This window comes from Petaurus breviceps, unplaced genomic scaffold, assembly GCF_028583685.1.
Source record: "Petaurus breviceps papuanus isolate PSGF00001 unplaced genomic scaffold, PetGlider_PUasm1.0 38, whole genome shotgun sequence".
Taxonomy (NCBI): domain Eukaryota; kingdom Metazoa; phylum Chordata; class Mammalia; order Diprotodontia; family Petauridae; genus Petaurus; species Petaurus breviceps.
In genome coordinates, this window is record NW_027186304.1 from 60058695 (window position 1) to 60085896 (window position 27202).

Here is a 27202-nt window from a genome sequence, read left to right on the forward strand (position 1 = left end):
AAATGAATAGGCCCTTGCATTTTTCTTACATTTGACAGTATCACAATCCAGCTTAGCCATTTGGTACAACTACTACTTGCCCAAGTGTCTCCTTTTGTGGTATAACTTTAAAATTAAAAAAGTTTGAGTATCGGTTCATAATATGTCCATATGACAGACTTATTATTGTTACTAAGATGTATAATTTTCTAATCTTGATGAATGGCCACTATGCTCTTAGCCAGAGAACCTCTCAGTGTTGAGAAGCAATTTTGGAACTCCATAAGGACAGTGACTTGAACCCTTATGTTCTGGGTGATCATCCTTCCAGTGTTAAATATTGTTTCCATTTTTTTTATGCAGGCTTCTGACATGCCTCTGGTAGGTGCTTAAGAGTAATAAGTTTCTAATGTAAGCCATTAACACAAGTCCTCATTGAAAAGTTTGTCCACTCAGTGACAAAAATCAGCCAAACTGGTGGCTTTACCAAGTTAACCGATGCAATCTTTCTAGAGACTGCATAACAGGCCAAGTATTCCATGCAGTTAAAAGGTTATCAGTTTTCAGAAAATCAGTGCCTTGTTGGTAACACATATTAATTAATTATATAATATTATTGAATTATATACAGTTAAACAAAACCTTGAACAAATTGCAGAATATTTCATTATCAATTTTTATTTCCTACCATACACCAAATGTACAGCACAGAACACAATTTTGTTGCTTTGATGTAAGAAATATTAATTGTATGAAGAAACAGTATACAAACTACTCCAAATTAAAAAATGCATACATTGTTGCTTTTTTTTTTACAAAAGGCCTAATTTACAGTATAGCTCATCAATGGAGTTGAACAGAAAAAAAAAAATCAGTGCACGTTACAAAACACATCAAGTACAAAGGAAGCAAATAAATACAAACATACTTCACAAAACATCCTGAGCAAACAATCCAAACACAGATAAATTAACCCGAAGCCAGAGAAAATCATAGTAATAAATACATAGGCTGGTAAGAGATTTCTTTTAAATTAAATAAAATATATAAGAAATTTGTTAAAATATTTAGTTAATTAAATTTCAGTCTCTGTCATGAGTGAACTCATTTTGTATGCATTCAACAAGTACTGTGGAGCAAATATGTTTGCAAGGACAATAACGTTCAAAGCAGATTCTGTTTGGTGTCCCGTGTATATTAGACAGCACATATGGTAGCTTCTTTTTCAAACCGATTTCAAAATAAACACAGCTCCTACCTAAGAACATACATCTTATTTCACTAAACTTAGATTTGAGGCTTTCAATGAGCCCCCACCCAAAAGTAAAGCCCCACTTAATGCAGAACAATAACCACAGTGCATGAGAGTGGAATTACCTTTGAATATTACTTTCATTTTGTGCAGTTAACAGTAATAATAGTGGCATATATCAAGCCTGTGAATGCCATCACATTCAGTCTAAATAGAAATGAGGCTAATAAAAAATAAACACTTTTGTTGTAGCACAGAAAATTAAGCACACGCCAAGTCCATGTATACATTTACACTGAGGCACATCTGCACATGAGGTGTGTGTGCATACCAAAAAGGCAGTTTAGCTGGTTGTCTATACCTTTTTCTTAAAAAAAATAAATATAAAAAAACTTTTGAAACAATGTTTAATTACTTACAATCCCTGAAATAGACATTGCCTTTGTTATAGCAACTACTAAACTCTGATCCATTCAGAAATTCATAATCCAGGCTAACACACACACACACATCCTGGGGTCTTTAAGCATGTGTATGATAACACTTGCTACCCCACAGAAAGACTGGAAACAGGTTCATCGGTGTCCTGTTTCTTACGGATGGGTGAAACCTCTCATTGTGTTGCTATGGTTTGGATTACGAACAGAAAAAAAAAACAAAAACCTAAAACAAAACCCAACCTGTGACTAGATTGGAATCAGATATTTGCCTCTGTTGCTGCTTTTTTTTTTTTTGTCTCTTTTGAGTCAAACCAGTATGCTAAAGGCTATTTCAGGGGAAATGGATATCTACAAATCTTTCATTTGGATGCTTTTGTATTTTCTGAGTACAAATCTCCGTCAGTGTTGTCCCTTGTGTTTCTATTGCACCAACATGTGGTACTGACACCTGCCTGGTCATTAAGCCTTCTTACCTAGGGATAAGAATTGTCAACTATCTGAGATGACTTCAAAAACCAAACCAAACCAAAAACAACTATATCATTAAAAGAATTCTTTGAATTTCTTTAAAATATTTCAAATCATAAAAGTACACGTAGACTAAAAACCACACAGCCACGTCAAATGCTTTGCTGATTGCTATATTTCATTATTGCTAACATGCTGGTTTCCAGCATACTGTGCTTTTTAGGAGTACGGGTTTCCCCACTAGTGGGCAGCATTTCTCTTTTCACTTTTTCCTCCTCCCATCTCATAATGACCTCAAACTCTTTCCCGGTATAAAGTCATTGAAAAGAAAGCAGTATGCAATGAAAATCAAACTAGACCACAGACCACTCCTTTAGATAACTGGTTCTTTCACACATTTTTTTATGTTTATTTTTCCATACAAACCCAGCAAGTTATTAAGTTTACAGAGTAACTTTTCAGTCTATTTAAAATACCATTGGAAAATAAATTAATAAACACATTTGTAAAAATATGGCAGGCTGTAAAATGCTGTTAAAAGATAAAAAAATCTTTGATTAGAAATAAATAAAAAATATAAAAAATAGTCACACACACTTTTTACATATGCTTTACATAAAAAAAGTGCAAAGAAAGGAACAAAAGACACACATAGTAAAATAAATAAAGAATACTAATTGAGTGCATCGCTGTTAACTCAAATAGTCGATCATGTTTTTCTTTCCTTTTTGTCAGGTGGGAAAAAAAAAAAATTAGTGCAATGTTGCAATTGTAAATGCAGCATGGCAACCTATACGCCTTAGCAGTACATGAACCCCTAACAGATCCATCTGGAGTTGACTGCTGTTAGTAATTTCTGTTGCCCGGCAGCTCTCACATCCTACACATGGATACCCTTCACTGCCTGTTTGATACTTTCCAGCAGAGCTTTGCATTCCGGGGAATAGTCCCGCTCCAGATTGCTGTACATGTCTGTGAGTGTATTTACATATGCTTCGAAATTCTGCTCACTGATTGGTCCCTGAATGAAGACAAAACATATTATACCAATCACAGAAGCTCAGACTGATTCACAAGGTATGTTAAATAAGGGTAACAGCTAAGCCATAATCTAGGCTAGTGAAGTGGGAAGCTTAAGGTCACCAGGTTTGGCAGAGACCCAAATTACTATTAAGAATTTAGGGGAGAGGAAAAGTGATTGGGTTCGTGGTGGGACTCATTTGCTCATTTTATATTTCGAGGGGGGGGGCTTAATTGGATTAATGTAACTTGATTGTATGGTAAAGTATATTGTTGGCCAATTTAGAGTAGCAAGATGCGGCTGGCTACTGGATTGATTTTTCAAAACAGAAAATAGCCATGATAAGCATCCTTGAAATAAGCTGCAAAATGACAGGGGAGTTCCTTCCAACAAACAGGAACAATTTTGATCTCAGACTTACCATTTTTAGAAGCCAAAAATGAGGGCTTATCTTAGACCAGCCAGCTTCCTCCACAGTACATGGCCGGGGGCCAGGAGAACTAGGGGTCATTCCATCATTTCTACTAACTAGCTGGGTGACAGTTGACAGAGTATTTAACCTGTCTTGCTTCAGTTTCTCCACATGTTAAATGGGACACATGCTTTATCTATTTTCCACAGTTTAAGGATCAAATGAGATAACAGATGTGGAAGTAATTTGAAAGGCAAAATACCACACTATTGTAAGGTTTTATTATCATTATGACTATTATCATGTTCCAGAGAAGTAAAGCTTTCTTAACTCTTGAAATACTGATGATAGTGTGCCTAGATAAAGTAGATGAATGTTATTAGTGTTTTGCATTAATGAATCTCCAATCTCTGCATATCCAGTCTTTGGTATTAGTGTACTGAGTTATTCTTAGAAAATCACTCAACCTCCCTATGCCTGCCTGTTGGAGATAGTTATTTGTAGAGTATTTAAAAAGTCAGAGATTAAATAAACTATATAGGACTCTTACTACTTTAAGTAAATTACATTGACCATAGAGAGTGTATAAAAAGAAAGGAGGAATAAAATTCTGAAATAGGATTAGTGGCATAGTTAATAAGTGATACTGCAAAAAGAAGAAAAAGGAAAATCAGGAACTATTTTTTAAATTTTATTTATTTATTTGCCTTTTGGAGGGCAACTGGGGTTAAGTAACTTGCCCAAGGTTACACTGCTAGTTTTTTTTTTTGTGTGGGTATTAAGTGTCTGAGGCCAGAACGAAACTCTGGCCCTCCTGACTCCGGGGCCGGCACTTTAATCACTGCGCCACCTAGCTGCCCTGCCAATCAGGAACTATTTTAAAGATAGTCAGAAATTAAAAGTTTCTTTGCTTTATAGTCACACTTTTTGCCTTTTTTTTTTTTGGATCAAAGGATATCTTTACTATAGTTTATAAGGATTTTTATAAAGAATCTTGTCTTAGAATTGGTCAATGGGAGGGTTACATTCTTGATGGGAGTAAATTTGAAGTTGATTTTTTTCCCTTTTAAAATGGGGAAAAATACAAAATCCTTTTATTCATAGGCTGTTCTTTTCTATCCTAGAGTGTTTTTAAAGGAGATGGGAAAAAAAATGGTATTGGGGAAGGTAATCTGACAGGTAAACATTGCCATATATGAGCTATTGAGGAATTGAGGATTTTGAAAAGATATATATATATATATATATATATATATATTTATATATATACACAATACTGTTTGAAATATATAGACATTTTTGAATATATTAAATTATGTGTTTTAATTATTTTTATATTTTAAATTATTTTTATTATATTTTAATTATTAATATATTAATAATTAAATTAATTAATTTTATATATACATATGTAGTTTCCTCCCCCTTCCCCACCTTTTAAACCTCATTATATTTGCATGCTGCCCCCGGAATTTTGTAATGCTGAAGACCCAAAGGTTATTTATTTTTTGCAGAGCATAATAGTTTTATGTCTTAAATGTTTACTGCAGACACAATCTTGATTTGGAATATTGGGAAGTTTGATAGCTAACTACTTTGTAGGTTGAAAAGCTTAAGTATTTAAGTGGTTTTATGTGTGAATTTTATAAATAGAAGAAAAGGAAGTGTTTTCTTTCTTCTTTTTCTGTTAGCTTTTTTCTTAAGCCCCTTTAAGGTCAATGTGTAGGACTCTTCTATTTTTGTTTGGGCTAGTTAAAAGGGACAAGTCTCAGATCTCCCATGTGTTTGGTGCTGGACGCAAAGGGATAATATGTTAACAAGAATAATTTCCTAGGAAACTGTCACTTCCTGGCTTCTCGCCAGACATATCAGCTATGTTTTAGAGAAGTTAAGTAGCTGAAGATTGTATTGAAGTATCCAATTTGAAGATAACATATATAGAATTTTGACTTCCTGTTGTGATTTTTCAAGTAGAATCTGATAGAGAAACATTTTCCATGGATTGGAGTTGTAGTGTCTTTATTGCTGAAAGAAGAGCTATTGGCTACTAGTACTGTATTGTGTCCATATTATTTAATAAAAAATGAATAATCTCAAACTTCCCTGTCATTCTTGGAATTCAGCTTTACATTCAGTGAGACATTTCCTTTTCAGCTTGTACATCATATTTTTAAAATTAACTTTACATGTTCTCATTCATTGAAGAGCTATTTTTTTTCTCATGTCAGAAAACTTTAACCTTGATAATGTTTATAACAATAGGTATTTATCCAGTTCACACTGAGAGGGATTAATGGAGGGTGAGAAAATTATGAAAATGTGTCAAGTAGCTCTCTGATGACCGAACTGGATTCCTGAAAGCTGAAATGTTGCTCAGAGGCAGCCCTGTCCTCAATTGTGATATAAGATTGTTGGTGCCGACAATGGAGAAGGCAGAGTTTTGGGCCTTATACTTACCATCTGTGGAAGCTGAATGTCGGCAAGACTTGAGATGAGGGCTTGGCTCAGGCCAGCCAGCTCCTTCAACAGGCTCTCGTTGTTCTGTTCAATAAGCTTGTTTTCCTCTTCTATCGTTTTTAAATTGCTCTCCATAGAAGTGATCTAAATTGGAAATAACTTGAACGGATGAGAAGTTGTAGCTTGAAAGGAACACATGAGATTTTTCGACAATGAGAAAAAGCATTAGATTGTAAGAGGTGCCAAGGTATATAAAACCTTAAGTTACAGATTTTAAAAGACATTTACCACCTGTAGAAGCTCAAGATAGGGCAAGGTCATCACTTTATTTCTAAACTAACCTGCTGCTGTTGCATACAAAGTCACATTTAACAAATCTGAGACTGTGCCCTGCTGTGTGGGCGAACAGAATCTTGATTTCAGATAGATCAAATTCCCAATTTCCAAAATGCAGAACAGTAGGAGTTAGGAGAAAATCAGAGGAGAAGAGGGAGAAAAACAACTGACTATGTAGTCTTCCTTATTGCTTTTCCTGGTGACCCTGCTGATTTCCTTTAGGCAATGGTGCTAAAAATTTGGGTGAGGCTTCTATTTCTAAGTTGGAAGAAGGTAGTTATTGGGTGGTTGATGATCATAGTAATAATAATAGTAACTAGAATTTATATAGTATTTTAAGGTTACAAATGGTATCACTGCCTCAAGCGGTAGCCAGGTTATATGGGATAAACCTGGAGTCAAAAACACATGATTTAAAAATTTGGCCTCAAATACTTATTAACCATGCCCCTGGGTAAAGGCACTTAACCTCTCTCTATGTCAATTTCCTCAACTGCAAGATTGGGATAATAGTAGCATCTACCTCTCAGGGTTGTAGAGAGGATAAAATGAGATAATATTTATAAAGTGCTTAGACAGGGCCTGATACATAATGGGTGTTTAATAAGTGCTTGTTTCTGGGGTGGCTAGGTGGTGCAGTGAGTAGAGCACTAGCCCTGGAGTCAACTGGAGGAACTGGAGTTCAAATCTGGCCTCAGACACTTAACACTTACTAGCCATGTGAGCTTGGGCAAGTCACTTAATCCCAAGTGACCTTACAAAAAGCAAAAAAAAAAAAGTGCTTGCTTCCTCTTTATTTTATCTTCATAATAACTGTGTGAGGTAGGTGCTACTATTATTTACATTTTATAGGTGAGAAACTGAGGTAGGGGGGAGTTAAATGCCTTGCCCAGGGTAATACAGCTAGAAAGTGTAAGAGGATGGATTCAAACTCAGGTCTTCATAACTCCAGGTCCAGTGCTCTATCCAATGCACAACCTAACTGCCTTTGGACAATGGGTAGGAAACGTATGTGACTGAGTGGTAACATGGGATCATATGGGCAGGGAATCTAAATTTGAGAGTCTGAACTGAAAATGATTTCAATTCAATTCAAGTGAAGTCAATATTAAAAAACTACTAATGACATACTGTGTGCTGTAATAAAAAGAAGAAGCTTGGAGTCAGATGACTTATGTTCAAAATCTGGTATGAACATGTGCAGGTCATTTACTTTTGTTGAGTTTCAAAGTTTCATCTGGTAAATGAGAACTAGATAAAAATAATGTTTTACTCTCTACCTGAAAAGGATTATTGTGAGTTAAAAAAAAATTCTTTTAGGAGAGCAACTGTTTTCTCTGCATCAGCATTGTCTACTAAAATGCCTGGCACACAGTAGGTACTTGTTGAATTGAATTACTTTGCAGTGATTTCATGGAACTTTTAAACAATACTTTTATTATTATTGCTCTGTAAGAGAATTGAGCAAGGGCCTGAGAGAGACACAAAGTTTGGATAAGATACTATACTTGTTTTCATGGAGCACAGAGATTGAGGTTTTTATTTTTCTCTTAATGAAATCATGTCATAGTCACAGAAAGGTTACAGGAAATTATTTAATAGGGGAGATATAAAGAATACATTGAAGGACCAAGCAACATCAAGTGATATGGTACATTTGTACATATTAGAGATAATAGGATGAAAAATTTTATTTCAAAATAAAATGACACTATCTGTTTATAATTATTTGTACTTAATGTGTATTTGCATAGATAGGAGAAACAGTAGTAAATTGTGGTAAATTTGTTTAAAGAAGTATTATATCAATTCTGGTTGATTTCTACTAATTAGATCGTTAAGTTAGGGATGTAAGGTTTTTTTCATCATGATTTTCTCTTAGACTATGCAGAACATATCTTCTCCAGAAGTTAAGTGATTCATCTTATAATTTTACAAAATCTCTTCTGCATGATAATTATGATGTATTGTTATAGATTACAGAGATATATGTTCATGTTTTGTATTTATTTTACTGGTTTATAGAATATAAGAGGGCAAGAACCTTATCTTTGTTATCTTTAAAATGACCCTCAGTAAAGTGGGGTCAATTAAATATGCCATTTAATCAATGATTGATGAATAGAAGAATGAATGAGTGAAGAAGCCTCTAGGATACCAGACTGATAATAAGAGTTCACCTGGATACAGTACTTCCTAGTTTAATCATAAACACACACATTTACATAGTCCTTTGTGGTTTTCTCACAATACCTCTCAAGGAATATAGTGCAAATATTAGCCAATTAGAAATGAAGACTCAAAAAGTTTAAGTGATATGCACATGATCAAACAGCTGTTGAGTTGCAGCACCAGGTTGCAAAACCAGGTGTCTCCAAACTAACTCCAGTGATACACCACTATGCCAGGGTTCTTTCCAGCAAACCCAGGTGTTGAGTAAGGCAAGAACTATTACCCACTGCTTATAGATTCCATTAGGAGGAGAAATAAAGTGATTTGCCCTTTGTCACAGGGCAGAATTAGGATTTGAATCCAGGTCTTTTGACTTCAAGTTACATGCTCTTTGTTGTTTTCATGCAATCTTTCATAATCAAAGATTATGCCAGAAAATAAATGCTTTTCCATTTTTCAAAACATTTCCCTAAAATGTGAAATTTTAAACGTAGTAGTCAAAACCTTAATTTACTAATATGCTTATTTCAGTGTTCAAATATTTGTACTCCAATTCATTTAAAGAATATACTAAGTCTCTGTGTGTTAATTCTTGTTAAAAGATTTTTTTAAATCATTTTACCTGGGTCTGGAGTTTCATCATGTCTGCTTCAATTTTAAGGTTGGATTCATTCAGTTCTTTTATTTCCTCATCCAAATGCCTAATTTCCTCATCACTCTCTAAACCTGTGAAGAGGCAGACAGTTTAAGGTGAGAGAAGAAATGTGCACATATGAAACTATCTGACAAATATAAAGCTAAGCAAACCTAGAATACAGACATTCCCAATGTAACTTAGCATCTTAATGGGAACTGGTGAGTTTTGACAGGAAAAGCAATGACATATACATATATCTGGGAAATGGGTGGTAGTGGACAATATGAGTTGGATGATTTATTTTTCTTTGTAAGAAGTTTAGCATACTCTCAGGCATCTAAAATTGTCAGGAAAAAAACTATTATGGCTAATGGAAGTTTTAGTTAGCCTAATTGGTTCCATTTATATATCTTATACAGATGATTAATTTTAAAAAACATTTAACATTGTACTGTGCTGGATATAATTTAATATTCAAAGATTCCAAAAGCATATCAGGACCTTGCAAGACTCTAGAACTGTCATTGTGAACATCATTTGCCCCTGTATACAGCCACAAATATTGGAGACTGGGCTGAATCTGCCATTGATCCTTTAACTTTAATTAGCAATACTCATTTAACTTGATCTAATTCTTCTAGGTTATAACTTTTGCTCACCTACAGAGGTTTTAGGCATCGATTTAAGGCTCAACTTCTTGAAAAGTAGCTTTTTAAAAGTAAGTAAATTTGGTTTGTTTATTCATCATTTGTTTTGTCTTGGTTTCCTTTCCCCACCCTTAAGGAGACTGAAGAATTTTGCTCCTTGAAGGAATGTGTTTAATTGAGCTTCTTGGTTCTCTTGAATCTGGATAAATGTGAGCTTAGTGCATCTCTAAGGTTAACTTCAGGAAGACTGAGATATTTTAAGACATGCAGTCTAAATTCTTTCGCCTGATGTTCTATCTATCTGGCCCTAAACTCCCAGTCCAACTTGATCTATACTACTTGTGACAAAAACTAGCTTTCTTGGTACTTATTGTATCTATTTTGAATGTTTATTTTTTAAAAGCATCATTAAAAAGCAATAGAACAAAGTCCCTTGAAAATATTTTTCATGAAATAGGATAACAAAAACCAACCAAAAATCCCACAACTGTTGGCAGTTGTATTTAGTGTATTAATTAATCACTTATTAGAAGGAAGTAGAAGTAATAGATGGGAAGAATGACTATGACCTGGCTAATGAGTTTGCCACCTAGGTAATTACAATAAGATTGGAAATTGAGGATCATAGGATTTAAGGGAGATGCCTAGGAGTTGCCCATCAGCAGGAGTATTTCTTTAATTGGTTAAAATTAGGGATAGCAGTGAGATGGGAAGCAATGAGAACAAGATGAAGGGTATTGTTAAGACCTCAGGCTGAATGCAGCAGAAAAATATTTAAAAAATGTATCCTCCACAAAAGTGCCTCTTCATGTATGCAGCTTCAGTGAGTCACCATTGTCTTGCATTACAAAACAAATGCCACCCCTCCCCCCCATGGCATTTAATGACCTTCCCAATCTGGCTTCAGCTTATCTTTTCAAGCTGATGACATATTACTTCCTTCATGAACTCTCTGGTCCATTTGAATTAGCTTACTTGCTTTCCGCCATTCAATCATATCCCTTTTGTAGGAATGTTTTTTTTTTTCTTTACTCCACTTCTTGGAAACATCATCCACTCATGCCAACTACCTTTAAGATTCAGTTCATGTCATTTCTTTCAGGAAGCCTTTCCTGACTGTTAACATCCCCCCCATCATTGTGTATTATCTTGTATATATTTTTTATATATATCTTCATTTACTTATCTGTGAATATGTTGTATTCCTCCAAGAGACTATAAGCTCATGAGGGCAAGGACTGTCTCCTTTGGTGGCACTATGGATAGAGTGCCAGATCTAACCAACACTAGCTACTAACTGTGTAATCTTGGCAAATCACTCAACTTCTGTTTGCCTCGCTTTCCTTAACTGTGCAATGAGGATAATAATAGCAACTACCTCCCAAGGTTGTTTCAAGGATAAAATGAGGTAATATTTGTAAAGTGTTTAGTATAGTACCTGACACATAGGAAGTGCTATATAAATTTAGTTGCTATTATTATTATTTTCCCTGGCTCTAGCACAATGCCAAGCACATAGTGGCTACAAAAGAAATGCTTTTGATTGATTGATAGATGAAGATAATCCTGGATTCTTGAAGGCTTTGCTAGTGGAACATAACCTGCAGTAAATCCTTCCAAACTGGACAGAGTTTGAATAAGGATCTAATGATGGTTTTACCTGAATTCTAAGAGGTTCTTAACCAGAAATTGGTGACTGGGTGATTAACTATTTTGGTCACCACACTCAGGAAACTATCTATGAGATTGAGAGAGATTTGAAATCTACTCTAGTGGACGGGTGCTTGCAGTGAAGGAAATCTTTTGAAATTTGAAATGTGAAAGAAAAAGAAGATGGTTTAGAGTTGAAGAACCATGGGCTAGATTTTCCTTTTTTTTTCTTTTTGAAGGGCAATTGGGCTTAAGTGCCTTGCCCAAGGTCACACAGTTGGTTTGTGTGTGTGTGTGTGTGTGTGTGTTAAGTGTATGAGACTGGATTTGAACTCAGGTCCTCCTGACTCCAGGGCCGGTGCTCTATTTACTGCACCACCTAGCCACCCTAGATTTTCCTTTAGCAGGTAATGTATAGTTAAGGGAGATTTTGCCACAAGAGACAATTACCCAATGTCACCCTAAAACCAGAGAGATATGATGACTGTCATGCTTAGTTTTGGTACAATAAAGTGGTCTGCTAGGAACCCTCACTTTGAAGCATGTGGATTTGGGGCAAATTAGGTTGCTTTTCAATGTCCTAATGAAATCACAGATCATCCCTCTGCACATATTACTAATAATAGCTCACGTTTATATATGATACATAGAAAGCATTTAATGTTTTTATGTAACATCTTATTTGATCCTCATAACAATCCTGAGAAGTAGATCCTATTATTACCTATTATATATATATTCCAGTCCAGTTAGACTTCTTCCTTTTTCCTGTACTTTCCCACTTCTATGCACATGTACAGGCATCCCACAAGCACAAGTCCTTCCCATAAGCTACCAAAGTCATACATCCCCATATTATAAAGTCCAGGGAGGGACATGACTTGAAGGCAGCAAACGTGAAAAAAGACCTAATGGTATTAGTTGGTAATAAACTCAATATGAGTCATGGATGTGAAATATATTGTCAATAGAAAAATTACAATGTCAGGTTGCACTAACGGTAGTGTAGTATGCAGATCAGCACTTGAACACTTCAATTATTACTTTGATGAATCAATCTATGATCTCTTGGGTGTGAGCACTCCCACAACAATTTGCCTTCTCTTCCCCTGTGATGCTTATCTCTGTCCTTCAATAAAATTCTCACGGAATTTACACAATATACTAGATGCTTTATAGTTACTAATATAACATTAGACCTGTCCCTTTGTTTCCCCTCACCTCTGTTCCATGACTAGCCCCTTTCCTTTTCTGCTTATACCTTTTGGGATTGCATTATGATACAACTGAAAGAGCACTGGACTTGGGATTCAGAGGACCTTGATTCAAATCCTGTCTTTGTCATTTACTATCTCTGTGACTTTGGGCTAATCTCCTCTTATCCTCAGTGCCTTCATTTGCATAATGATGGTTTTGGACTAGTTGATCTTGAAAGTCTTTTTAGGGGCAGCTAGGTGGGATAGAGTGCTGCTTCTGGAGTCAGAAGGGCCTGAGTTTAAATCTGGTCTTTGACACATTAGCTATGTGATCCTGGGCAAGTCACTTAACCATATTTGCCTCAGTTTCTTCATCTGCAAAATGAACTAGAGAAGGAAATGGCAAATCACTCCAGTATCTTTGCCAAGAAAATCTCAAATGGGGTCATGAAGAGTCTGGCACAACAAAACAACATTTTTTTTAAGGTCTAAACTTATGATCCTATGCCATTTGGTCCACTTCTAAAATACAAACCATAGTGGCAATATATTGAAATCTACTTATGCCCATCATTTCCTTTGTCCTATGGGTCATCTTAAATTCTAATTTTTTGAAAAGTATGGTATTCCATGATTCATAGTCATATAACGTACAAATCAAGACTGGTAATAATTTTACAGGGCAGCTAGGTGGTTTAGTGGATAGAATGTTTGTCCTAGAGTCAGGAGGACCTGAGCTCAAACAGAACTTCAGACACTTACTAGCTGTGTGACCCTGGGCAAGTCACTTAATCTCTATTTGTCTCAGTTTCCTGAACTATAAAATGGTAAACGTGGAGAAGGAAATGGCAAACCATTATAATGTCTTTGCCAAGAAAGCCATATAAATGGGATTATGAAGAGTCAGACACAACTAAATGACTTAACAAATAATCAATAATTTTGCTATACTCTCTACTGTTTAGACTATATCTGGAGTATTATCTTTACTTCTGAGGAATGGATGGGAGGACAGCAGAGAGTACCTGGCTCCAGAATTACCAGTCCACGATCTGGAGAAACAAGGGGAGAAATCTAGACCCAGGTCTTACTTCTTATTTGAGTCCCAGCTGTAATACTATCCACCTCTCCCTCTGCCCATTAAGCAAGGGTGAGCGAGCAGGATGACTAAGGACATGAACTTGTGGCCCCTATCTGGTAACAACAGCACTCCAAGACTGGGGCTTTTGTGTTGTTACCCATCCCTATGGTTAACAAATTCTCACCACCTATTACTCTTTTCTTGGAGATGGAAAGGCAGGGAAATTGGGGTTAAGTGACTTGCCTGAGGTCACATGGTTAGTAAGTGGTAAGTGTCTGAGGCCAAATTTGAACTCAGGTCCTCCCAACTCCAGGGCCGGTGCTCTATTTACTGAGTCACCTTGCTGACCCTGGTATGTAACATCTCCTAGGAAAGTCATTTTCCAATTTTTTTTCCATGAAATTCAGCACTGGGATCCCTGTCTAAGAAATTATCAGGGGGAGTGGGTAACAGATTGGATTAGATGACCTCAAAGGTCCTGTTCAACTCTATGTTCTTATGATTTTCTAACGATCACTTGAGGATGCTTTGGCTTTAATTGAGCAAAATCAAGCACTGATCACTGAGAACTTGATGGAGTCTAGGGCAAAAACTAACATTTTTTTGGGGGGGGCATGAAGTCCTAAGTGAAGAAAACATATAAGAAAGCTTCCCTTTCTATGAGTCAAGATTTTTTGACTGTGTATTTTTGAATTCTTAGTGCTAAATAATATCTCTTTTTTCCCTGTTTGATATCATTTGCTTATCTTTAGTCTTTGTCACATTTTCTTTCATTTCTGTCTCTGCCAAGTAAAGTTCTAGGTCACAGAACACTATTTTCTCTATTCCTTTTCATTGTAGAATCATATTGCCTACTGAGCTTCTCTTACTTCATTATATCATTTTTGTTTTTTCCCTTGGAAATTGTATCTCATCAGTAATTTCTTTTTGCTCCCAGAATAAAACTCTCCTAAAATTCTCACTCCTTACCAGCCATTAAGGAATCAGTATAATATTGGAGTAACTCTGTCCCTTCCCTTAGAGATTTTTGTCCATTTTCTTTTATGTTTTGTCTAATATTTTAACCCAGGTATTTTTATTTTCCCTGATTCTACTAGCCCATTATATTTTACAACATAACAATCAGATATTGTTTGTTTAACACATGTATAACATTCATGAAGGAATAGTGAAAATAAATGATGGTGCAACTGGATGGCACAGTGGATAGAGTGCCAGACTGAGAGTCAGGAAGACTCATCTATAAGTCCAAATTTAACTTGAGACAGTTGCTAGTTGTGTGAGCCTGGGTAGACACTTAACCCTCTTTACCTCAGTTTCCTCATATGTAAAATGGTAAAAGATTTCAGTACCTTGCCAAGAAAATGCCCCAAATGGAATCACAAAGAGTGATGTGACTGAAATGACTGGACATCAAGATCTAATAGAATTTTTTTCAGGTAGCTAGGTGGTCCAGTGGATAGAACACTGGGCCAGGAATCAGGAAGACTCATTTTTATCAGTTCAAATCCAGCTTCTGACACTTAGTAGCTGTGTGACCCTGGTTAAGTCACTCAATCCTGTTTGCCTTACTTCTTCATCTGTTAAATGAATTGGGGAAATGGCAAATCAATCTTTGCCAAGAAAACCCCATATGGGGAGGTGGACATGATTGAAAAATATCTGAACAGCAACAATAAAGCAAATCCAAGATTCTGTCTCATACTGATCCTGAGGGAAATCTAGAAAATCTATCTAGGTGACCTGGGGGCAAATCACTCAAACCCTCAGTTTTCTCTTTGATAAAATGAAGGGTTTGGACAAAATGATTTCCAAGAATTCTCTATCTCTAGATCATATGATTTTGTGAAAGTGATTGTCAACCCTTTCTTCAATTTCAGATTGTAGTTTGGAACACAATGTAGACACAGTTATCATAAATTATCAAGGTCAAAATAAACTTCCCTGATTTCTCCTATCAATCCATTATATATGTGAACTTTGTGAATATACCCAAATAAGGAGGCAGATAGGTGGTTTAGAGAGTTGGAGTCTGGAAGACTGGACTTCAAATCCAACTTTAGACACTTACCATCTATGTGACTCTGGGCAAATCATTTAAACTATTTTTCCCTTTTGTAAAACCTGGATAATAATACTTACCTCCCAGAGTTGTGAAAATACAATGATATGATGTAAAAGTGCATTGCAAAAGCTAGCAGTTGTTTTTGTTTTGACTTTTTATTATTATTATATTTTTTAAACAGTGAATTTTCAACCTTTTTCAACCCTTGGTAATGAGATCTGTAATTTTCCTCTTAAATTTTTATCTTTCAAGATTCATGCCTCATAATCCTCATATATTGGGACTTAGTGAACAACTATTTTCTATCCATTTGTATTTATCATGATTTATAGAATTTGATTTCAGTTTTCATGTTTCCAAAGTAAGGACTTCATCTTTTCACTTGTCCTCGTGTGTTAGTATTCTATATTCTTGATAATTTTAATTACCATTATCTGGATTCCTTAACCCAATTAAGACCTGAATTTTATTGATGTGGCTGAAGGTCATTATAAGACTTACATTGCTAAATATGAAGATAGTATACTCTTGGAAATAAGTGGTAAAGCTTCAAACACTGAGTTTTTTAATGTAAGCACAGGTAACCTTTTAAAGTAGCTATTCTAAAAAAAAAACTAACCAAATAAATCACCACGAAGTAATAATTGCACTGCCTAAAGTAACAATCAAGTAACCAGCATAGTAGAGATCATTGGGCTTGGAGTCAGGAGATGTGGATTTAGATCCTGATTTACACACTTTTCAATGGGCTTCCAACCTTATTATAAACTGAAACTGGCTTGCTTGAAATTTACTAATTATGTAACCCAAAGTGAGTCATTTCATGACTCTGAGCCTCAGTTTCCCTGTCTGCAAAATGGATTTGACAATTCTTGTACTATCTTCCCTCATTGGGTTGTTATGAGTAAAGTGCTTGAGAAACATTAAAGTATTTTTCAAATATTACTAATATTATTAATAATATGTAGGGAGAATCTAGTGTGTCAGAAAGCAATTTTCCTTCTAGGATCAGTGTTAACATCACACCAAGAAACTTATGACAGGGGCATTAAGACAAAAGTCAGATAATAAAGAAACAAAGTTATCTGACTCAGGACTTAGATTGAGCCAGGTTTGCTAGTTAATAGAATTGTGTTTGCCTTTTATCATGGCAATGGGCATTGCTTGGAAACAAATTACTGTAATGACAGACTAAAATATAAATAATATAATATATATATATAAAGAGGTGAGATTGACTAGGTGGGGGAGCTACTGTGTTCATTTTTATTATTATCTAGGAAAAAATATACCTTAAATGGCTAGCTTGTTGCACCAAGTTTTGCTTGGAGATTCAGCCAATTGCATAATTTAATGCCTATTTCATCTGTGGGTTGTGAGTTTGTAGGGAAGGAATAGAGCTGAAGAAGTCCATGGTATTTAAGTCAGCCCTTGGAGTTCTGTAGCTGAGCATAACATCATTTTGATAGATGGCTCATATGTAAAACTTCCTGTTTCTTTAGGCATTTGACTATGGCCACACAAATGTATGTTTTGATTGATATGAGTAACTTTTGTCACACTAGAACTTCTGGAATGCTGGAGCAAAAGTATAAGACTTCTTTTTGTTTAAGAAAGTTGTTTTAAATTTTATAGATTTGTAATTTATGGGTAATCCTTGTCCATATTTTTTTTCTTTACTGAAGAAGATTTTCTAGTGTTATTTCATTTAAGTGACTATCTTTGGTATGGCTGAATTTCATTATGGTTCCTTCGGCATTTGGTGATTGTGGTCTTTGTGATTTTCAGGACAGCATTTTGTTACAGCAAATTCATAGCTAAGTAACTGACTTATTGCTTTCTCTTCATTATTCATTGAAAAGTTTTGTTATTTATAAAACAACTAATATTCAAAGATTACCTTTTGGAATAGTTACAGATTTTCACCTATTTGGGAAAGAGTATATCATCAATATCAAGAAGGATTTTTCAAGAATAATATATTAGAAAATATGGAACTATATAGTTTTTAAATTATGTAATAATTGAAGGTTAAGGTGGAACAGGAATAGGAATAAGACACATTTGTTGCAATTTATTTATTTATAGGCATAGCCCTGACTCCTATTGGAAATTGGAACTCTCTACTTGGATTCTGGCTGTGGTGCTACTAGGACACTGCTACAATAGAAATAGATGTTCTTCAATGCTCTTCCATTGGTCTGGAAACAGTTTAGCTGACCAATTCAGAGGCTGCAAAAAATCACTAGATATCCACCTGCCTAGGGAAGTGCTTTGTAAATTCCTGAATCCTTTGTTAACACTAATTAATAGAGAGTTCCACAGCTTTGAATCCCAGCTTTGCTTCTTATGACAGTGGACAAGTAAATTAACCCCTATTGGCTTTAGTTTAACCCTTTCAAGATTAGTTTACTCATTTCAAGAGTAGAAAGTTTCTAACATTACTTTTGGTTCAAATTTTAGGCTTTCAAAAAATGGACAACTTGGCATTTCCTTATTCTCTTCTATTATTGTTAAATGATATAGTGGACATCATTTAAGCTGGAGGCTACATCCAAATGGCTTACTGGGTAGTACTTGTATCTCTTCACTTTTTCTGAACACTAAGAAACCAATTTTGCTATGCTTTCTTTGAAGTTCAGCAACCAGGATTGCAGTGAACATAATCAGACACAATAGGAATTTGTATACTAGTATGAAATTTTTAGTTTTGTGTTTAATATTCTTCTTCTTTTTTTAAACAATTGGGGTTAAGTAACTTGCCCAAGGTTACATGGCCAGTTTTTTTGTGTGGTTGTTAAGTATCTGAGGCAGGAACCGATCCCGGGTCCTCCTGATTCTGGGGTGGTGCTCTTACTCACTGCGCCACCTAGCTGCCCCTCTAATATTCTTCTTGATAAGGTACAAAGTTCTGTTGAACTCATGGGTTGCAGTTAACTTCTGGGCCAATGTCTTCAGTAATAATTTTCCTTAAATACCTTAATTTTGTTAAATTACCTTAACTGTCACATTGAATTTCATCTGCCATTTTTGTGCCTGGTCTCAAGGTTTCTAGAGATGGTTTTGTAGTTCCCCTCCTCCTCCCCCCCCCCATCAATTTAGCCTTTTAATTAATCAGACATATTTTGAACCATCTGTATCATTCTGTGCTCTTTCCAGATTATGTATTAAAAAAAAACCTAAACAAAAAAGTTCCAGCATTAATCCCTGAGGTGGCCCAGTGTTTATATTTCTCCATGAAGAAACCTTCTACAATCCCTTGTAAATGGGATTTGTATTGATAATCCAAGATAATCCATCTTCCCATTGCATGACCATTTAAAATAACAAGTCACACATGTATGGCAACAGTTTCACAACTTTACTCTTGAATTTCTTCACCTCTGATTCATTTACATCTAAATCAAGACATAGAGCAGCCAGACCTCTCTGGATGTGAATACATTTTTATCTTGTATTACAGTGACCAACGTGTTAGTTACAACAGTCCATGGCTCATATTTGCTAAGAAAATGCTTGTGACTGATGACAAAAATTCAGCAGGATGATACAGTTTTACAGGAAAATGAAAAGAATTGGGTCCTTTAAGATTTATGGATACAATGTAAGGGAAGACAAAAATGTGGCTAGAATAGTCCTGTTTGGGGATCTTTAGGATTTGCCCTGTGAGAATTTTTTATACTTTACTCTCTTACACTTTTATTTAGTGTCATTATATCCCTCTGTGTGTCAACCATTGACCAGTACTCAGTGTGATTATTTGTCTGCTACTAATCTTAACCTCATCTCAGGTTATCTTTTTAAATGTCAGGCAATAAACATGTATCAAGGCACTGTGCTAAGGGATGAGAACACAAACGGAGAGAAAAGTCCTGTCCTCAAGGAGCTCACAATTTAATCGAATGCTAAATTCTAATGGAATGCCTAATAAACCTTAAAAGAAAAGTAACTAGGATAAAAAAGTTGACTTTTTTGTGAAGTGGGGGACTCTAGATGAAATCAGTGTCTTCCTGAATAATGATTTCTTCTTATCCATAAAGGATTTAGGTAGCAGTAACTGTAAGAACACTACAGTAAATTATTAGGATTACTCAAGTTTTCATTTCTGTAGGAGTTCAAAAGCTTTTCAGTTATAATCTAATATTCATAATGGGCAATTAGGTAGTACAGTGGATAGAGTGCTGGGCCTGGAGTCAGGAAGACTGATCTTTCTGACTTTAAATTTGGCCTCAGATGCTTAACAGCTATCTGACCCTGGGCAAGTCATGCAACCCTGTTTGCCTCTGTTCCTCATCTATAAAATTAGTTGGAGAAGAAAATGGCAAATCATTCCAGTATCTTTCTCAAGAAAACCCAAATGGTCTCACAAAGAGTTGGACAAGACTGAAATGACTGAACAACAACAATATTTATAATAACCATGTGATATTGGACATGAGAGATATTAAATTTCATTTGAAAATGAGGATACTGAAGCAAAGTAAAATTGAATGACTTGCTAAAAACCAATAACCAAGGTCTACTGGTAAGTGAAATTAAGTGCTATATTTCCAATATTCAATGAACATTTATTAAATGCTTGCAATATAACAGGTATGGCATTATGTACTGGGCAATACAAAGACAAGAAGGAAACAACTTCTGCCCTTAAGATGTATACATTCTACTAAAGAGAAAGAGCATGAACAAAGAAAAGATAACTTCCTTGAAGTGGAAAGGATCAGGACAGGCCTCATGAAAGAGGAGACACTTAAGCTGTTCCCTGAAGGGAGATAAAGATGCTAAGATTGGAAGTGAGGAAAGAGTGCATTCCAGACGTGGGGGAACAGCTTAGGCAAAGTTACAGAATATTGTATAAAGTCAACAAATCACTTGGGATGTATCATAGAGTGTTTGAAAGAAAGTAATATGCAATAAGTCTAGAAATGTAGGCTAGAACCACATTGTGAAGTATTTTAAATGCCAAACAGAAAAGTTTGTAATTTATCCTAGAGGGAATAGGAAGATGCTGGAGGTTTTTGTGCTTCAGAATGACTGTTTATTAATTTAGTTCTTTTTCATTTAGTTTACTTTTCATGGAGGTGCTATTAGACTTTTTTCCTTCAATGTAGGCTTACTAATGTACTCAATGTAACATATATCTTTACACTTCTGATCTGAGTCATGTGTGTGTTTAGCTGACAGTTTAAAATTTGTCTACTTTTTTTTTTAATTTTGGAAAAAACACATGAATAAATACTATTGGTTAACTGGAAGGGAAAAAAGTTAACATTACCTACTAGTCTGACTCAGAATTTAATATTCTCTTGTTACTAAATAGGAAAAATCCCACAAAAGCAAATAATATACATAGATCAACTCTCATCAAGTACACAGTTGATTAATAATTTAAAATATGAATATTAGGTACTCAGAAAAAGACAATATGAGAGTAGAATGTAAAGAGTATATAGCGTGACTGAATCCAAGCTAGTTATATCCTTTAGAGTATTATTTAGTTAGTTTTTGAAGCATTCGAACAGTTGAGAGAACAGAGCCCACACTAAGCATCAAGAACATCTATTCTTTGCTCTTCATGGGTAACACAAACTCTTTCAATAAGACCTTCATGAGCACATATCAAGTGGCAAATAAGTCTCCCAAGATAGTACTTTCGCTGTGCTTTTGTTACAGTCTCAAATAGGCTGAATTAAAGCCTCTGAAGGGAAACCCTAGGACATAAGCACTTGATTCCCCTCAAGTGCTTTTTTTTTTCCCTTGGATACTCTATCTCTACTTCTTTTTTTAAGCCACACACCCAGATAAGTAAGATTGAATGATACTTCTTAGGGAAATTAAGTAACAGAGCATTTCAGAGGGTAATTTCCTACTTTATACCTCTCACAGATCAATAAAATATTCAAAATCTCCAGAGGAAAAGAAATACTTTGCCATTGTTTCCCAAACATTTCAGGAGAATGATCTCCTATGGAAATGGAACATGCCTGAGATAACATTAAATAGTGACCCTTTGCCATGAAAATACTCAGGAATCAGTGACAGATGAAAATTCACCAGAAATCCATCCCTAAATATGATAGGAGAGCAAAAGTGGGGACTAGAATATGGTTTAGTTAACCTGAGACTCATCTAAAATTACCATGAAAAAATGGTCAATTTGAACCCTGAGGGGTAAAAGTTCTGTGGATTTTCTTCTGTTCTTTTCTCTTAATCCATTGTGTCAAATGGCCATACCTTCCTATTCCTGGGGCCCTTAGGGATGAATAACCAAAGAGATGCAGAAGTTGTTTTTGTATATTTAGCATTTTGAGTTGAAATTATGGAAAATTTACTTCATGGAAGCAAGGACTATACTTTCCATTCAATAAAAACAGGAACCCGTTTTGACAAAAGATACCAAGAAAAGATGCCAAGATTATCTTACCACCACTTGCTTTAAGCTTGATAGTCATTAGTTCTTCTGAGACCTTGCCCTTTTTTATGGCTTGTGCATTTAGAGGACATCCCGACAAACTGTGAAAAATAGATTAAGCCAGTGTTTGAAAATGGAGTCATTTTATTTGGTTGTACTAGAATTTTGTTATGTATGTCTGAGGATGCCATTCGGCCACTGTTACTGTGCTCATTTTTTTTTTTTTTTGCTGTCATAATTCAATTTCTACAAAAACTAAAGGGAAAAAATCCTTATGTTTTCAAAACATTTTCCATATTGTGTCTTTTAAACATATGCATGCCATACAAGTACAAAGAGCTGACATTGATACATGACGATAGTTTCATTTCTTTTGTTAAAAAATAAAAAAAATTGTACATGTACTTTAAGCCACTATTTGATTACTGCCAGTTGATTTCCTGTAATCCAGTTATGGATTATAAATTCATTTATTATGAATAAATTCTGTGAGCATGATTGTGTCAGACAGCTCCAGATACAAACACTAGTTTTACTTTTCTTCATAGTTGTTCAAGTACAAATATTATACAAAACAAAACAAAATTAAAAAATCATCACATTGGGGTTTGCTTTAACATTTAATTTCATAAGAATAGGGACCCACTCTAGAACTTTGTCGATGTTGCCATCTTTTTCTTGGCATTCTGCTTGTTACATATTAGAAATAGTAATGTTTATGAAACTTACAATTTCATTGTCATAGCTTGCAAAATTATGATTAACAAGTCTCCAAATTCCAGTTAATTTTATCGTTTTGTTTAAAAAGTGCCAATAACATAACTAAACAAAACTTGGTTTTCTATGAGCTTGGTGTCACATAATTATTTAGTTGCAAATACCATTAATTTTATAATTTATAATTCACAATGCTTTTATAATTTATAATGCTTTATAATTTAGTTATGCAAATGAATAATTAAAAAGCTAAATTAGAAACTCAAATCCATTAAGAAGAATTTGAAACTCACATTTTGATAGGACTTCAGTTAGAATTTAACCTACTTAAGACTGAAAACTGCTATGAAATACAAAATGTTGGGAAATTATATTTGAAGAAAACTCTAGGATAATTTAAATTAATACAGAAGTGACATTTCCCCCAGTTTCAAATACCATAAGGAATGAAACTGATTTTGATCTTTTGGGGACAGTAATACAAATAAAGAGGCTATGGTACAAGATGATCCCTGATTATCTAGCCAATTTTAGTTGTATAACCTATTTATTTTTATTTTGGATACTTCACAGTGTCAAAACAATTATATAAAAAAATGGACTTTTGAATTCTATTCTCCCAGTTCTCAAGATTTCTCCCATAATTATGCTGAACACCCTTTAGTAGACATTAGATTTTTTGTGCATCTTCAGCAATTTATCTTATTTTTATTCAATGGATGAGTTTCTGAAAATGTGATTATAAATTTAAATTTTAAGTAGAATTGTATTTAATTGGATTAGGGAAATGAATTATTTGAATGCATTTAATAATATGAACAATCTTTTTGTAGAGGGAATCACCAATCTCAAATCAATGTGTTTTCTTTAAATGTTTGTATATTTGAGTTTATTTTTGTTATTGTTGCATTCAGCCCATGTTATAGCTACTCATTGGATGTAGGATAGTGAATTGAAAGAGTCACTGCAGTATGCAAATCCTCACCATGACTTTAGAATTGAGTTCATTGCTGTAATGAAGGGAAGTCTCAGCCTTATCTCTACTACTTGGCATTTTGTGTCTTTTCCAGACTAACTTCCAAAATAGTAACTGATTTGCACAGAATATTTTACTCTTCTAAAGGAAGGCCTTTACATTTGAAGTAAAGAAGGTCTGTTTACTAGGAAGTTTCAAGGAAATTTGTTTAATCGTGGGATTATATTGAGAGAAGCCTATAACTCACAGCTCTATTAGTTCTGAAGTGATGTGATTATTAATATCCTTGCAGGATAAGTTTAAAAATACCAATTTGTCTATACAAATAATAAATTTTATTAGTCAAATAAATACTTTAGAAGCTGACACTCTGAAGATTAATTTTAATGTTTTAAGGACTCATATTAAACTAATACAAAATTAACATCATGTACGGTATATGTTGTTACCTATATATATATATATACATATATATGTATTTTTTTAAGATAGCAGTGAATAGGAATGGTATTCACATTCACATTGTAATGCTTTGGGATATGAAGATACAGCTCTATCAGGAAAAGTTCATTTTTAGGACTTTGATTCTCATGTGGAATTTCTAACTATTTTCTCCCCTCTGAAATCAATCAGTGTAAGACTTGCCTTCTCTATGCATATATCTGTTTTTGTCTGTATAGTATATGCATATATACAACATATTTATAAATCCAAACCTTGAGAGGTCAAGCTTTCAAGACTACATCTCTGAGGACATGATTGTCAAATGTTGCTTCCATATATAGAATGTTGAATCAGATTCAACATAAATCAATATATATGGTATTAAGCATTTAATTAGCATTTGAAAATCAGTCACCAAAAGACTGTTTTTTTTAAACATTACTAGTAATATAAGTTTCCATAAGTAGGTTTCAGTGCTTTCAGCTTGAATCAACAAGGGATTCATCCTCTGGCACCAGCATTTTAGCTTTATAGTTGAACTACATTTCCAAAAGGCAGAGCTTTGCCAGATTTCTATAATGCTACTAAGTATGATATCTTATCTGAATTTCTCACTAAAGTTTCCTTTTTGGGTTTCAGTCAATATCTGTACACAATGACCCATTCTAGTATTACTAGAAGTAGTGATACTGGACAATTGGATTGATATAACAATAATAAAATATCAGTAATAATAACAGCTAACATTTGTGTAGTGTTTTAATGTGTGCAAAGCATTTTATTTATATTACATAGTTTTGATTCTCATGATAACTCTGTAAGGTTGGTGCTATCTTATCCCCATTTGACAGATGAGGAAATGGAAGTACAGAGAGGTTAAATGACTTTAGCAGGGTCATACTGTTAATATCTGAGGTCTTCCTGATTTCAAATCCAGTTCTCACTATTTCCATTATGTCACCTAGTCAGTCTTGTGTTTCCGACTCTTGAGCAGAATCACAGGATCACATGCTCATCAGAAGTGCTTTGCCTTTTTATCAAGGAGTTAGGAGAATAACAGAAAGCCTTCCCCAACTACGCTTAACTTCCCTCTGTTAATTATTTCCTATTTATCCTGTATGAAGCTTGCTTTGTATATATTTGCTTGCTTGTTGTCTCCTCCCTTAGACTGTAAGCTCTTTGAGGGGTGGAACCATCTTTTGCCTCTTTTTGCATCCCCAATATTTAGCACAGAGCCTGGCACATATCAAGTGATTAATATTTATTGATTTATTCTAAAATGTTCAAATAGGCATTCAAGTGAGGACAGAACAATTCATGAAAATTTGTAAAGGAAGGTTCTTTTGGATTTTACTTCATCCTGATAATGATCTGTAGCACTTGTGCCATTTTCTATTGGGGTAGACTGTTGAGCCTCAACATATTCGCAATTGCAAAACAAGTAATTGTGTTTGCCTGTGATCTGGCCAGCTCACAGTGTGCATAGTGTGAGAAAAAGATGTAAAGTGAAAACTTGCAGTTATATGAACAGTCTTGAGAAGTTGTCTAAGTCATTCCACTTGGTCAATGCAAGTAAAGACACACATAAAATACTGACATAATTTTAAAACATGAAAGACAAAATGGTAGGTGATAGATAATAGAAAATATGTGGTAAATAGTAAGGTAAGGAACCCCCCCCCAAATAGCAACAATGCATTTCATATTGTGAGATCATCTATCTATCAACATTTAAATTCCTAAATTAAGTCAGCAAGCATTTATTAAGCACCTGGTACTGTGCCAAATGCTGGATAGCAAATTAGTTACTATTTTGTCTCTAACTTTTCATCTCTTTTTAAGATCATACTATGCCTATTCTGCAAACAGTCTAGTTTCAGTCCAATAACAACAAAAAGAACAATGATAAAAAACAAAATGATAGATACCTTCTATGGGTGACAAAAACATTATTTACATGGCCCAGTCCATTGCAGCCTGGCAGGGGACAATGTGGTAGCTCTTGTTTGTTCAATTTCCAGGATAACGAGGACCCATTGAGAGGATTCTCCTTTTGTCTTTTGGCAGCCAGAGGACAGCCAGAAGCAGTACGATGTGAAGTGTATTTACCTGATATGTGACCTTGACCATCACATCCCAATACAGGACATCTAGAAAATGCAATAAAGATAATCCTCACTAAGGGACTAGTAGCAATTTTTTTTAGCATGAATATAATTTACTGGGAAAGGATTAAGAAAAGTAGTAAAACCATATCATCTAATAGTCTTACAGAATATCAGAGTAAGAAGGGACCATATGGTACAGTGAGCCTCATTTTATAGAAGAGGAAACTGAGGTCCAGAAAGGTGAAGGGTCTTGCCTACAGTCATATTGAGAATGAGTGATAGATACAGAACTTAACCCTCTGCTCTCCTTCCTTTTGAGCAACATATTAAAATGAAGATTTTTCCAGATGAGAGAAAAAGCTTTTTCATTTCTATCAATAGAAAAAGATTTATTTTTTAAAAAGAATGATGAGAAGGTGAATTTGTTTTCCAGAAGTCAGAGAATATTGAGTCCCAAGCCCAAGTCCATCAGAGTGTGACTGTGTGACCATGCAGGACTCTCTACTTTTCCATTTTGTTTAATTTTCTGCAAAATAATGACTGATCTCTATCAGTGGGTTGTTGTGAGGAATAAGTAATGTTACTGTGCAACTACTCAATAAAACTATATGAAAAAGCTTCAGATTTATTTTCTTTTGTAAGATCAACTTTTTCCATGAATGGATTCCCAATTTTGTCCCACAGTAGACTCACAACATCACACAACAAATCAAAGGATTTGTTCTGTAAAAC

General features: G+C 34.7%; 1 protein-coding gene across 1 annotated transcript in view; it reads right to left on the minus strand.

Annotated features, from left to right (window-relative positions):
- Window positions 1-583: 583 nt before the first annotated feature.
- Window positions 584-27202, minus strand: part of ST18 (ST18 C2H2C-type zinc finger transcription factor) — a 148055-nt gene continuing 121436 nt past the window's right edge. The window contains exons 17-21 of the mRNA XM_069099933.1: window positions 26291-26512; window positions 22238-22326; window positions 9160-9263; window positions 6030-6173; window positions 584-3160 (exon numbers count right to left, since the gene is read on the minus strand). Of these exons, the coding sequence (XP_068956034.1) occupies window positions 3020-3160; window positions 6030-6173; window positions 9160-9263; window positions 22238-22326; window positions 26291-26512 (700 nt within the window). The 3' untranslated portion in view covers window positions 584-3019. The remainder of the gene's footprint in view (window positions 3161-6029; window positions 6174-9159; window positions 9264-22237; window positions 22327-26290; window positions 26513-27202) is intronic.